The sequence below is a fragment of the Lynx rufus genome, unplaced genomic scaffold (assembly GCF_022079265.1).
Source record: "Lynx rufus isolate CCGP_SWC_20201006 ecotype Redwood Valley unplaced genomic scaffold, mLynRuf1.p SCAF_55, whole genome shotgun sequence".
Classification (NCBI taxonomy): Eukaryota; Metazoa; Chordata; class Mammalia; order Carnivora; family Felidae; genus Lynx; species Lynx rufus.
Window position 1 is genome coordinate 135,792 of NW_025814873.1, and position 13,619 is coordinate 149,410.

The following is a 13,619-nucleotide window of genomic DNA, read 5'->3' on the forward strand; positions in this document are numbered from 1 at the left end:
GGCCAGCCAACACCTTGACAGCAGCTGTTGGGATACCGGAGCAGAAAACCCAGCCAGAGTGTGTCAGACTTCCACCTACAGAACTGTGAGCTAGTACATGGGTGCTGTTTGAAGCTACCAAGTCTGAGATAATCTGTTACACAGCACTAGAAATCTAATACACGGTCAATTATCTTTTAAAGTCACTTGAACAATAAGGAAAAAATATTATATATTTACCTACGTAGTTACCATTGCCAGTGCTTTTCATTCTTTCCAGTAGATCCAGATTTCCATTTGGTTTCATTTCCTTTCTCCCTGAAGGACATCTTTTAACATTTCCTGCAATGTGGGTCTGCTGGTAATAAATTCTTTCAGCTTTTTAAATCTGAGAATGTCTTCATTTTGCTTTTTTTTTTTTTTTTCAAAACAGCTTTACTGAGACATAATTCACATACCATACAATTCATCCACTCAAAGTACACAATCACAATGGTTTTTGGTAATTACATTATTCATCTTTAAAATTCTAGTAAAAAAATTAACAAAATTTGCTTATTATTGCTAAGTGTACAATTCAGTGGCATTAATTACATTCACAATATTGTACAACTCTCACTAAGAATTCTAAACTTTCTAATCACCCAATGGAAACTCTGAAACATTAAGCAAACTCCCTATTCCTCAGACTCTGATAACCTACTGTCTCTCTGAATTTACCAATTCTAGATAATCATATAAATAGATTCATACAATATCTGTCCTTTTGTGTCTAGCTTACTTGACTCAGCATAATGTCTTCAAGGTTCATCCATGCTGTGGCATGAATCAGACCTTCACTCCTTATAATGGCCAGGTAATATTCCAGTGTATGGACAGACCATGTTGTTTACCCCATCGTCTGTTGATGGACCCTTGGGTTGTTTCCATCTAGTGGGTCTTGTGAATGGTGCTGCTGTGAACACTGGTGTACAAGTACCTGCTTGAGTCCCTGCTTTCAATCCCTTCGGGTCTGTACCTAGGAGCAGAATTGTTGGGTCATATGGTAATTGTGTGCTGAGCTCCCTGAGGACCCACAAAACTTTTCCACAGTAGTAGCGTCCTTTTAGTCACACCAGCAACATCCAAGGTTCCAGTTTCCCCACATGCTTGCCAAAACTTGTTATTCCATTTTTTAGATTATTACAGCAATCCTAGTTGAAGTGATATTTCATTGTAGTTTTGATATGCATTATTTTCACGTACTTAGTGGCCATCGGACAAGTGTCTTTTCAAGTCCTTTGCCCATTTTTAAATTAGTTAAGTTTGTGAGTTGTAGTTCTTTGTACATTCTACATATGAGCATGTATACATACACAAATATGTTTACATATTCTGTGTATATTAAACCCTTATCAGATGTATAATTTCCAAATAGTTTCTCCCATTCTGTTGGTGGTCTTGTCTTTGTGGTTGAAATGTATTTTTGCTGAATACAGAATTCTAAGTAGAGTTATTTTTCCTTTCAGTGCTTTACATAAATAGCTCCATTCCTAATGCTCCAGGAATTACAGGAGTTTTCCAGCCCAGCCCGTAGGAACAGTATTCCCCATGCAAATATCAGGACTATTCCCTCCAACCCTTTAGAGGATTCCTTCCCTGTCCTTGGGGAGTTTCCTCACACATGTGCTGCTCTGTGCTCTTGAGTCCTCGTGGGAGGCCCTCTGCAGACCTCTCCTCTCTGCTGGTCTGTCCTATGAACTACAGCTGCTTTGCTCTCCCCAGATTCTCAGCTCCGTCCTTGGCTCAGGAAGTCTGCTGGACTCCACCTCAGCTCCTCCTTCCTCTACTGGAAACTGGAAACCCTCTCAAAGGCAATAAACTGGGCAATCAGAAGGCTTACCTCGTTGCTTTTCCATCTCCCAGGGATGAGTGTCCTTTGTCATCTGATATCCAGATAGACCGACTGTTTCGTGTATTTTGTCTGTCTCTTTATTGTTGTTGCTGTTGTACGGGCAAGACCGTAAATCTACCTCACTCCCACCCCCCACCCCCACCCCCGTCACTCCAGCATGGCCAGACACAGAAGTCTATAAACATTGCGTGTTTAAGTTGTTTTAAATTTAGACTGTATTTTTAATTTCCACCTTTTGAATACTGGGCTTATTTTCCGTATGTTTGTATTTACAGTTCTTTTGAACTTTTCATTCCTATTGTTTTCCCCCTTTGTCTTCTGGAGATCTTAAGGATTTCCTCGCAGTTCTATGCAAATTTATGTGAATAAAAGCAACATGGTTTCTGCCCTGCCATACCATTAAAACGGTTCTCACCCACAACATCTGTTACAGAGGACACCGTTGGCCTCTGGAATGTTCTTGAAGCTCTTTATTTACTTTGCCTCCTTCACCACCTCGCTTCCCTCTGTATATCTTGGTTCTTAGTCTCCTCTAATGATTTCAAAAATTATGATGAACTTTAATGTAGGTTTCCCTTTGTTGCGTCCTCAGCCTTTCTTGGTGTCCATTTTCAGTGACGCCCTAGGCACTATCAGGACACAGAATATCTACTTGTTTTATCCTGTCTCTCCCACTGCATGGCACACAACAGACCTAAGTGTTTCAGCTAGAATGAACAGATCACTCTGTCTTCTATCCCAACCTTGTTCCTCAACCCCAAGTGCATATTTCAAACTGTGCTCCAAAACTTACTAAGTGGCTTCTTAACCTCTCATGGAGCTTACTTTTCATGTCAGATGAATAAAGGCTGAAATAACCAGGGATGTTAAACTACATAAGAAATCACTTTATGGAAGCAAGAGAATGGTTTTCACATATTTAGAGGTTCTGTGGAACAGGGATATTTGAGTTGCTCCAGAGGGCAGAATTAGGAATAATGTGCAGAGTCACAAAAAAGTCAGTTACAAGTCAATATAATAAGACACTGTTAATCATATGACACCTGGAAATAGATCAGATTGCCTAAGGAAACAGGAAATTTCTGGCCACCAAATTTTCAATCAGATCTTAATTAAAAAAAAAAAAAGCAACTACAGTACAGCCTCTACATAGATCTATCTAAGATCCATTCCAGTGACTCTCCCATTTTATGATTATATAAAATTTAAAAAGTTTATAGTTAATCTCATTTCATCCTAATTTCCCTTAACCTCCACTTCTGATAACTTACTCTAACCTTTGTCTAAACCAGTGGTTTTCGACCCTAACTGAATACTGGGATTGCCAAGTATATTTATAAATTATGACACCAGCATCCCATGCCGTCCTTCTCTGAGAGATTCTGACTTAATTGCCTGCAAAGGGGCCAGGGTTTTGTTTATTTTAAATAATTTCCTTGGTGATTCTAATGTGCAACCAAGGTTGAGAACCACTGATTTGAGCCATTATTTAATCTACTTAATTCAAACCTATTTGAGCTAATTAATTAAATCCTACCACTTCTTAGGGATAACCAGATTCTTTAATCAGTCACCAGATACACAAAGTATCTTTCTATGCAACTGGCCAAAACTGATCCCCAAAAGGGATACTGGGATGAGTTTTATTTATGTTCAGCGGAACTGCTGGTAAGTTGATGACTATCTTGGTGTTACAGATTTGGATCTTCTTCTGTCGTTTTAATATATCATTAGTGAACACTTACTCCGTGCCTGGCTCCGTACAAGGCCCAGGGGATAAAAACACGAATTAAGTATTTCTTCCTGACATCAAGCAGCTGAGTCTAGCAGAAGAAACTGAAACGGACACCCAGAGTTCACTATGATTACTGCTCTGATAACAGCATGGCCAAGGGGTCACGGACCACCTGGTGGGTTCAAGGCTGAGTCAGAGAGACAGGCAGACAAAGGAGGGTGGGGAATTGTGTGAACAAAGGCAGAGTCTGAGACAACGCACACTGGTAAGGGCAGGGAGGAGCCAGAAAGGAGCCCAGAAACACATATGGCCAGACCTAGGTCACAAAAGGACAAAAATGCCATTTTCAGACTCTCTCCTATGTGTTTTAAGCCCAGAAATGATACTAGATTTGCACCTTAAAAATGCCTTGTCTGGGGCGCCTGGGTGGTGCAGTCGGTTAAGTGTCCGACTTCAGCCAGGTCACGATCTCGCGGTCCGGGAGTTCGAGCCCCGCGTCGGGCTCTGGGCTGATGGCTCAGAGCCTGGAGCCTGTTTCCGATTCTGTGTCTCCCTCTCTCTCTGCCCTTCCCCCATTCATGCTCTGTCTCTCTCTGTCCCAAAAATAAATAAACGTTGAAAAAAAAATTAAAAAAAAAAAAATGCCTCGTCTGCATTTGGGATAGTTCTGTGACGGACTGGAGGAAGATGTAACAGCAGCAAAGGAAACAGGAAGGAGGCTAATATCATAGTACAGAGGATGGGAACGCAAATTAGGGCTGTTGAGGGTAGAAACGCAAAGCAGGCAGATTTTGGAAAGACTGGTACATCCTGGAAATCAAATGGGTACAGATGTGAAGACAGGTTAGGGGTTAGAGGAGACTCCCAGTTTCCTGGGTGACTGACAGAACAACAACGTATCAGGAGGAGGCACTACAGGACGGAGGGGACCGTGTGTATTTGTGTGTCTGTTTAAAGAAAGGCAAACTGCCGTGTGCAGCGCCTCATCTGGACGTGTCTGGAGTTCTGGAAGCTAACTACCCCACGTTCTCCTACAAATGGTCCCTGAGAGCTCCTTTGGAGGGTCTAGCAGCGAGCGCAGCTATTCATATACCCTTGACTGAAAGTCCTCCTGTATTGGGGAAGGTCGTCCTCTCTGACCAAGTGCACAGCTTCGGGAGGGACGCACATGGAGTGGGGGAGGAGGGGGACACCCGCCTAGAAAACCAGATCAGCCGAATCAACACTGGCGATCGATGGGCTGACCAATGTCACAGCCAGATCACCCTCACATCCTCATGGCATTGGTTTTAAACACAGAAAATGGGCCAGAGAAACATTTAGCAAGATACATTTAAATATGAGGGTTATCCAGCTGTATCATCTGCCTTCCACATTTCTGTTCTGTCTGTATCTATCCAAACTAATCAGCTCTATTCTCAAGACTCGGGGGAGTGAGGGGTGGCCTTTTGTCACAGATCTGAGAGTGACTGTGTTCTTCTGCTATGAGATAAAGATGAAGTAGGCAAATGGACAGGAGTCTGAGAGAGATCAGACATTCCTATCAACTACCCTATGACATAATTCCTATAAAGCCCAGTAAGAAACAGTAAGACTTAATAAAGCTAGCTCAGGGTATTATCAGATGACACCATGGCAATACATAAAGTCAACCAAAGATAACACGAGAAGTACGATAAAGTGTAAAACCAGGATAGACTATGGGGAAAAGTCAACATTTAGGAAGCAAACAGGAGAGAAAGAAAGACCCACTAATGAATGAGAAGATCCAGAAGAGAGGCATATCCAAAGCCAGAAGAATTTCAAGGAGGGCAGACTTAAAACAAGAGTTCAGATAAGCTAAGGCCTGGATTCTAACGTGCTGGATTGGTTAGATAAGGGTTCAGCAACGATTTGGGGGAGCGGTCTCAACATACTGCTGGAGGCAGAGACACATTCCACAAAAGGAATGAACAGCTTGGAGGTGAAGAAAGGAGATAAAAGGCACAGCTGGAAGAGGTGCTGGGGACCGGAGAGCAAGGAAGTGACAAAGAAGCAGGCTGGAGCCAGAGCAGAGAGGAGGGCAAGGGGCAGAGTCAGAAATTCTGACGGAGGCATCAGGGCCGACAGCCAGGAAGCTGGCGACACCGTCTCTCTCTGTGCCTTTCTTCTGTGGTCACGTCTCCCTGACACCCGCCTTCTGCCCCCTTATTCCAACGGACCTCTGTGATTATACTGGGCCCCCCTGAACAATCCAGGGTACTCTCCCCATCTTAAGGTCCTTAGCTGAGTCACATCTGCAAATTCCCTTCTGCCATATAAGGCAACACATCCACCATAAGGTTCTGGTTCTTTGGGGAGTGATTTTTCTGCCAACCGCCGGGGCAGAGATCAGCTGCAAGGAGCTCCGAGTATGAACCAGAGGCTATGAAAGCTACTATCCAGGCACAAGAGGCTCTGCGGCACATCTCTGATCAAGCAACTGAGCATACGGGACTCACAACCATCTACATTCCGGGCCCTGACTACGTTGCGGCTTGAACTCCTGCTGCACTCATCCCACGCTCTCTAAGCGTCATTTAAATGCCCCCTTTTCTGACAAGCCTTTCTGTTGTCTGAGAAAGAATAACTTCCCTAAGCAGTAACCATGGAACACTCCAGCACTTCACTCTGCCTTAAGCTACCACTACTCACTTGTCCACATCCCTTCGGAGACAAGGAACCACTTCAGAATTGGGATAATCTCATTCACAATCTCAGAAAGAGACTGGCACAGTGCCTTGAACTTCGTATTTGTTCCACTGGGGTTTGTCAAATTCTTAACAAGCACCCACAAAAATAACACATCTGGGGGCGCCTGGGTGGCGCAGTCGGTTAAGCGTCCAACTTCAGCCAGGTCACGATCTCGCAGTCCGTGAGTTCGAGCCCCGCGTCGGGCTCTGGGCTGACGGCTCGGAGCCTGGAGCCTGTTTCCGATTCTGTGTCTCCCTCTCTCTCTGCCCCTCCCCCGTTCATGCTCTGTCTCTCTCTGTCCCAAAAATAAATAAATGTTGAAAAAAAAAAAAAAGATAACACATCTGTTTCCCAAGGTGTCTGCCCTCCAGTCTCCATTTTAAGCCCCAGTACCTGAGGGCCAGTGCCCAGAGACAGGCAAGACGTTGACAGGGACAGCATTTCAATCGGGCATATGGAGTATATGCTTCTGAACAAAAGCAAACAGAATCTCTTTAGATTCTGAGTAAGTACATCAGGACTTAGCACGTGCAAAGGGCAAGGAATGATTAGCAAAAGAACCCAGCAGCCACGGTTAGAGCTCTGGGACCAGAAAAGATGGCAAGGACCATGCGTCTGTGAAAACTCAGCAAACGTACACTTTCATTTTGTGCATTTTACCTAAATTTTACATCAAAAGAAAAAGCTATACAAATACTGAATTCTAGTTAATAACGTGCATGCATTCTTAAGTATTTAGGGGAAGAATACTGATGTCGGCAACCTACACTGAGATGCATTAAAAAAAAAGATGGGGACTGACGAAGAAACAGATGTATGTTAAAATAAGAATAATAAAATGTTAATGGTAGAGTCGGGGGGGGGTTACAAGTACTCACTGTAAACTGCTTCTAATTCAGCTGTATGTTCAAAAGTTTTCATAATGAAATGTGAGAAACGTAAGAATGAGACAACAGATATTGTGGGGAAAGAGGCAAAAACAATGCTCTTGGTGTTGGTTCTGTGCCAGATACACATACAGCCTATGCCACACCCAGTCCTGACCTTGCTTCCTTCCCAGAAGATACAAAATATGCTGATGTGATAGGAAACTTCAGTCTGATGTGAGACATCCTATACGGTGACTGAAGACCAAAGTGTATTGTAAGCAAAACAGACATACTACGATATTAAACTTCTTTTTCCTTAAAATACAAATTCTTAAAACCTGTAAGTTTTTTAAACTATGTTACTAAGCCTTCAGTGTTTAAATTATGTCATGAAAACCAAGGTAACCCACCATTTCTAGGAGTATCTCTTTTTAACAGAAACATTTTCTCATCAAATTATGAAAAGGAACGAGCTTTAAAAAAAAAAGGAGCACCTGGGTGGCTCAGTCGGTTAAGCGTCTGACTTCGGCTCAGGTCATGATCTCACAATTTGTGGGTTCAGGCCCCATGTTGGGCTCTGGGCTGACAGCCCAGACCCTGGAGCCTGCTTTAGACTCTGTGTCTCCCTCTCTCTCTGCTCCCCCACCTCCTGGCTCAAGCTCTTTCTGTCTCTCAAAAATAAATAAACACTAAAAAAAAAATTTTTTTTTTTTAAAGAAAAGAAATGAGCTACTTCCATAACATTCCCCCATAATTGGGGGATGCGAAGGGGAAAAAATATTTCTTTTTTTTTTTTAATTTTTTTAATGTTTGTTTATTTTTGAGAGAGGGAGTGGGGAGAGACAGAGAGGGGAGACACAGAATCCGAGGCAGGCTCCAGGCTCTGATCTGTCAGCACAGAGCCCGACACGGAGCTCAAACCCACCGAACGCAAGATCATGACCTGAGCCAAAGTCGGACGCTTAACCAACTGAGCCACCCAGGCGCCCCGGGGAAAAAATACTTTCAAACAGAGAGGGAGGCAAACCCATAAGAGACTCTTACATACAGAGAACAAACTGAGGGTTGATGCAGGTGGCAGGGGAGGGGGAAAGTGGGTGATGGGCATTGAGGAGGGCACTTGTTGGGATGAGCACTGGGTGTTGTATGTAAGCGATTAATCATGGGTATCTACCCCTGAAACCAAGAGCACACTGTGTATGTTAGCTAACTTGACAATAAATTATATTTAAAAAAATTTTTAGTTAAAAATTGAAAGAAAAAGATGATATAAAGAACAAAGTGCATAGGGATTCTTGAAAAAAAAAATCCCAGTTTTATTTCCTAGAAAAATGAATTTAATAAAAAAACAGAACTGTTCTCATTTCTATTCATCCTTTATTCTTATTTTCTATCTACTAGTAAGGCGTTAAAGTTTTTCACATAGCTGAGGTATATTTCTAGTTAAAAGTAATATTAGATACTTTATTCCTATTGTGAGTAGACTTTCTTTCATAAACGCATGTGTTAGCTTGTTACTGAAGACAGTAAAGAATCTATTCACTTACCTATTTCCTTTTCAGTCACTTTACTAAAAACTCATTGATGTTAACTGAATCTCTTCTACGCTGGGGGGGGGAGGGGACAAATAATAAGAATAATTTTGAAATCTCTTTTCCAAAAAATATACCTTGTATATTGTCCTAAGTAGAATTTTGAGACAATGTTAATATAAAATACTGAACAGACTTCCTTCTTCATCTGTATCTCAAATCCCTGCCCTATGACTGGCACATGCTCAGAGCTCAAGAAATGTGTACTGAGAGAAGGAATGACAGCACAAGGGAACAATTTTCAAGAATACGCATGAACGTGTGAAATTCACCCTCCAGGAGGCTTTGCAAGACGATCTTAATGCAACAGAAGAGAAGTAAATTAGGTCACAGAGAAAAGTTAGTGTAGGGCTGAGTTAGTTTAAAAGGGGTGAGGACGAGTTGTGCTATTTAACTGTCAAGACAGTTAACTACAGTCGACATCGCCAACCTGACACATTTGTAGCTAGCATTCTGGATGCCATCTCGTCTTCCCTTGTACTTTTAAAAGCAAGGTATATTCTGCTATTACCAGAATTGAAATGCTCCACCTTCTCCATAGACTTTGGGTGGGATCTAAGTAACGTTGATGTTAACCTTACCTTTGACATCATACTAGATGTTAGATGATATGCATCATTTTGATTGGCTTAACAACTCTAGTGTCAAGGGAAAATAAAATAATAATTAAAACTAGGTTAAACACATAGGCACCTCCAGTTAATCTGCTTGATTAAAAAAAAACTACACAAGTTAGGGGCGACTGGCTGGCTCTGCTGGTAGAGTGTGCAACTCTTAACCTCTGGGTCTGAGTTCAAGCCTCACACTGGGTGTGAAGCCTACTTAAAAATAAAATAGGGACGCCTGGGTGGCTCAGTCAGTTAAGCCTCCGACTCCCACTCCCGGTTTTGGCTCAGGTCATGATCTCCCAGTTTGTGAGTCCGAGCCCCGCATCAGGCCAATGCTGGCAGTAAGAGGTAAAAACGTGTTTTTAACTTAGTATTTCTAGACTAGATCAAGAAACAGAAACTTATCCAGCCCTTTCTACAGACTGGATATTAAAGCAGACCTACTTCTCCAAGAAGCAAGTAGCCTATAACTCTGATAATATCCACAAATAGAATCCAATAGTGTACATGTTTTAAAAACAGTACAACCACGTTGGATTTCTCCCAGGAACGTGAGGCTCTTACTGCTAAGAAATCTCCTCCTCTAACAAAAACAGCATGATCATTTTCAGCAAATGCTAGAAAAAGCCAAATGCAAAATTTAAACCTGCAGCCCTAGCTGGAAAAAGAGAAGCAGGACCAAAAGACACCGCATTCTGAACCACTGAGAATATGTGGTTCAAACCTACCACCAGCACCACACAACACAAACACCAAGCGCTAGGGGGTATTGTCATCATTCTTGCAAAGCAGCAATGTGCGCTATTGATGCTACGACGTGAATTCAAGAATCACCCGCAACGGGGAAAACAGTCATCCACGCAAGGGGTAAAAATCAGTTGGGAAGAAAACTTACAATGAAATCACCGGCCACCCCGAGCGCTGAGGTTAACAAGCAACAACACGACGGGCCCGACTGCGAAGCAAACACACACGCGCCGCCGCCTGCGCGTGTACCTGCAGCGAGCACCGGGAGGCGCGGTGGGCGAGGCGATCCCGTCACAATGGCAGCAGCCACGGCGAATCAATGACGAGCCAGGCCTCCGCGAGCAGGCGACGCGACCGCGGCGAGGCGCGCACGGGCCGCCCGGGCGGCGGCCGGCTCTCAGCGCGGGGCTCCTCGCTGCCGGCCGCGGGCTCGCGCTCACGCCCCTGGCTCGCCGCGCCCTGGGTCCCCCGTCCCTTCACGCACACTCCGCAGCCCCGGGCGTCACACACACGCCCCCGTCCACGCACGCACGCGCGGCAGCCTTGACCAGAAGTCCAGAATCCCTCCACGGGGCAGGGAGGGGCGGCGCGGCGCGGGGGCTCTTGGGAAATGTAGTCTCGGCCCCTCGGCTTCTTGGGGCGGTCGGGCGCCGGAGCTCCGCTCGCTGCTCTCCAGACGCCGCCGTCCGCCCGGCGCGCGCTCTCCGCTCCCTTCTCGCGGCGGCCGGGCGGGTCCGACTCCGAGAAGCAGGTACCGCGAGGACAGGGGAGCGCGTGGGAGCGCGCGGAGGTGTGGAGGCGCGGCCTGTGAGAGGCGACGTGGGGAGGGGCCGCTCCCGCGCCGCGCGCTCTTCCAGGCTCGGTGAGCGGCCGAGGCCTCGCCCGGCCGGAGGGCGGGGAAACGAGGGTGGGAGGGCGCGGAGCCGCGCGCGGTGCCAGGACGGCGGTGGAGCGGGGGGCTGCCGGTTCGGGAGTGGGCGTTGGGATGTACCGGTGACCTCATCCGCGAGCTCTTCCTGGGTCTGCCCTAACCTTCGTCTGCTCGTGCGTCGCGGCCCAGGAATGATGTCTCCGTTCTCCCCGGCAACCCTTAAATTCAAAGGGACTCGAGGGGCGCCCCGGTGGCTCCGTGGGTTGGGCGTGCGACCCCTGATTTCTGCTCAGGTCTCGGGCTCACCCATGGGATTCTCTCTCCCTCCCTCTCTATCCCTTCTCCATTTGGGCGCGCGCTCTCTCTCAAAATAAATAACCTTTTTTAAAAAAGGATTTGAGGGGCGCCTGGGTGGCTCAGTCGGTTAAGCGTCCAACTTCAGCCAGGTCACGATCTCGCGGTCCGTGAGTTCGAGCCCCGCGTCAGGCTCTGGGCTGATGGCTCAGAGCCTGGAGCCTGTTTCTGATTCTGTGTCTCCCTCTCTCTCTGCCCGTCCCCCGTTCATGCTCTGTCTCTCTCTGTCTCAAAAATAAATAAATGTTAAAAAAAATTTTTTAAAAAGGATTTGAAATTGTATGAACCTTTATTTGGTCCATGAGTCAAAGAAATAACTTTAAAAACTGGTAACAAGTAGGGGAGAGGGGGAAATGGGTGATGGGCACTGGGTGTTGTATGTAAGCCATGAACCACGGGAATCTAGCCCAAAAACCAAGAGCACACTTTACACACTGTATTTTGGCCAAATTGATAATAAATTATATGAAAAAAATAAAATTCTAAATAAATAAATAATTGGACAAAGGAAAAAAGTAGAAAATAATAAAAAAACTGATAACAGAGGGACGCCTGCGAGGCTCAGTTGGTTGAGCATCTGACTTCGGCTCAGGTCAGATCTCAGTTTGTGGGTTCGAACCCCATTGTGCTGACAGCTCAGAGCCTGGAACCTGCTTTAGATTCCGTGTCTCCCTCCCTCTCTGCCCCTACCCCGCTCACCTCTCTCTTTCTCAAAAATGAAGAAACATCGGGGCGCCTAGGTGGCGCAGTCGGTTAAGCGTCCGACTTCAGCCAGGTCACGATCTCGCGGTCCGTGAGTTCGAGCCCCGCGTCGGGCTCTGGGCTGATGGCTCGGAGCCTGGAGCCTGCTTCCGATTCTGTGTCTCCCTCTCTCTCTGCCCCTCCCCCGTTCATGCTCTGTCTCTCTCTGTCCCAAAAATAAATAAACGTTGAAAAAAAAAAATTAAAAAAAAAAAATGAAGAAACATTTAAAAAAATAATAAAAACATCCTGATAACAGAAAAGTTTGAACACTGCCTACATATTTGATAATAAGCAATTACTGCTAATTTTGTGGGTGTGACAGTATCCTGGTCATCTTATTCAGAGATAAATTCCGGGGGTCCCTGGCTGGCTCAGTCCAGTATGCAACTTTTGATGTGGCGGTGAATTCAAACACCAGGAGGGGCATAGAGCTTTCTCCCTTTTTTTTTTTTAAGTTTATTTATCTATTTTGAGAGAGACAGAGACAGCGTGAGTAGGGGAGGAGCAGAGAGAGAAAGAGAGAGAGAAAGAGAATCCCAAATAGGCTCTGCGCTGTTAGCGCAGAGCCGGATGTGGGGCTCAAACTCACGAAAGCTCAAACTCATGAGATTATGACCTGAGCCAAAACCCAGAGTTGGACACTTAACCGACTGAGCTACCCAGGCACCCCTGGGCATAGAGCTTTCTTAAAACACATACACACACACACACACACACACACACACACACACACTCCCTCTCTCTCTCTCTCCCCTATACAGATATACAGCGATAAATTCTGAAATACTTAAAAATAATATAACGTCCTCAGATCTGCTTCAAGATACAGTGGGTACAAGAGTGTTCAGTAGCTGTTATAGTAACAACCGTAGTTTTTCTGCTTGTCAGTAATTCTTGCAAATGTGCAAACAGTGATTAAATGTAATGTTCTTTTATCACGTTAGTAAACAGCTGTATTCAATTTGTTAATATTTTACTTGCATTTTAATCTTCTTGTTCTATCTGTGGTGTTTACATGTGGGGGTCTCACCCTACCAGATGGGTCCCCAAATGTGGGGCCACCATGAAGCGGAAGCTGGTGGCGGTGGGTGAAAAGAATTCACCCGAAACAGAATGAGGGAGATCGACTGCCTGAGCGCACCTCAAGGGAGCGGCGCTCCCTGTCAAGGGCAGGACAGCAGAGGGGAGGCCGTCTGCACAGGGCCGTGGGTGGGAGCTGTTTTAAAGGGGGAAGATGAGGTGGCAGGTATGGCCATGCATGGAAGTTTCCCTTTTTGGTAACTGCCTGGTTGTAAGTAGCCCCTTGGTCAGTTAGGGCCTGAAATGTCTGTCTGTATTCAGCCAGGTGGTCCCTGTGGCCCTTTCTACGTCCCATCTCTCAAGATTGCCTCAATGTGGCCTCTACAGTCTCCTTGCTAGACTGTCTCCTGTACTGTACCAGAAAGATTTCACAAGTCTCATGAATAATTTGGGAAGTATAGATTTTTTTCTTTCTATTTTGTGAGATAGTTTTT

General features: G+C 45.3%; 1 protein-coding gene across 1 annotated transcript in view; it reads right to left on the bottom strand.

Moving 5' to 3' along the window:
• Positions 1-13,619, bottom strand: part of ZNF10 (zinc finger protein 10) — a 67,323-nt gene that overhangs the window by 11,822 nt on the left and 41,882 nt on the right. The window contains exons 6-7 of the mRNA XM_047101047.1: positions 10,432-11,095; positions 6,714-6,789 (exon numbers count right to left, since the gene is read on the bottom strand). Coding sequence (XP_046957003.1) covers positions 6,714-6,789; positions 10,432-11,095 — 740 coding nt within the window. The remainder of the gene's footprint in view (positions 1-6,713; positions 6,790-10,431; positions 11,096-13,619) is intronic.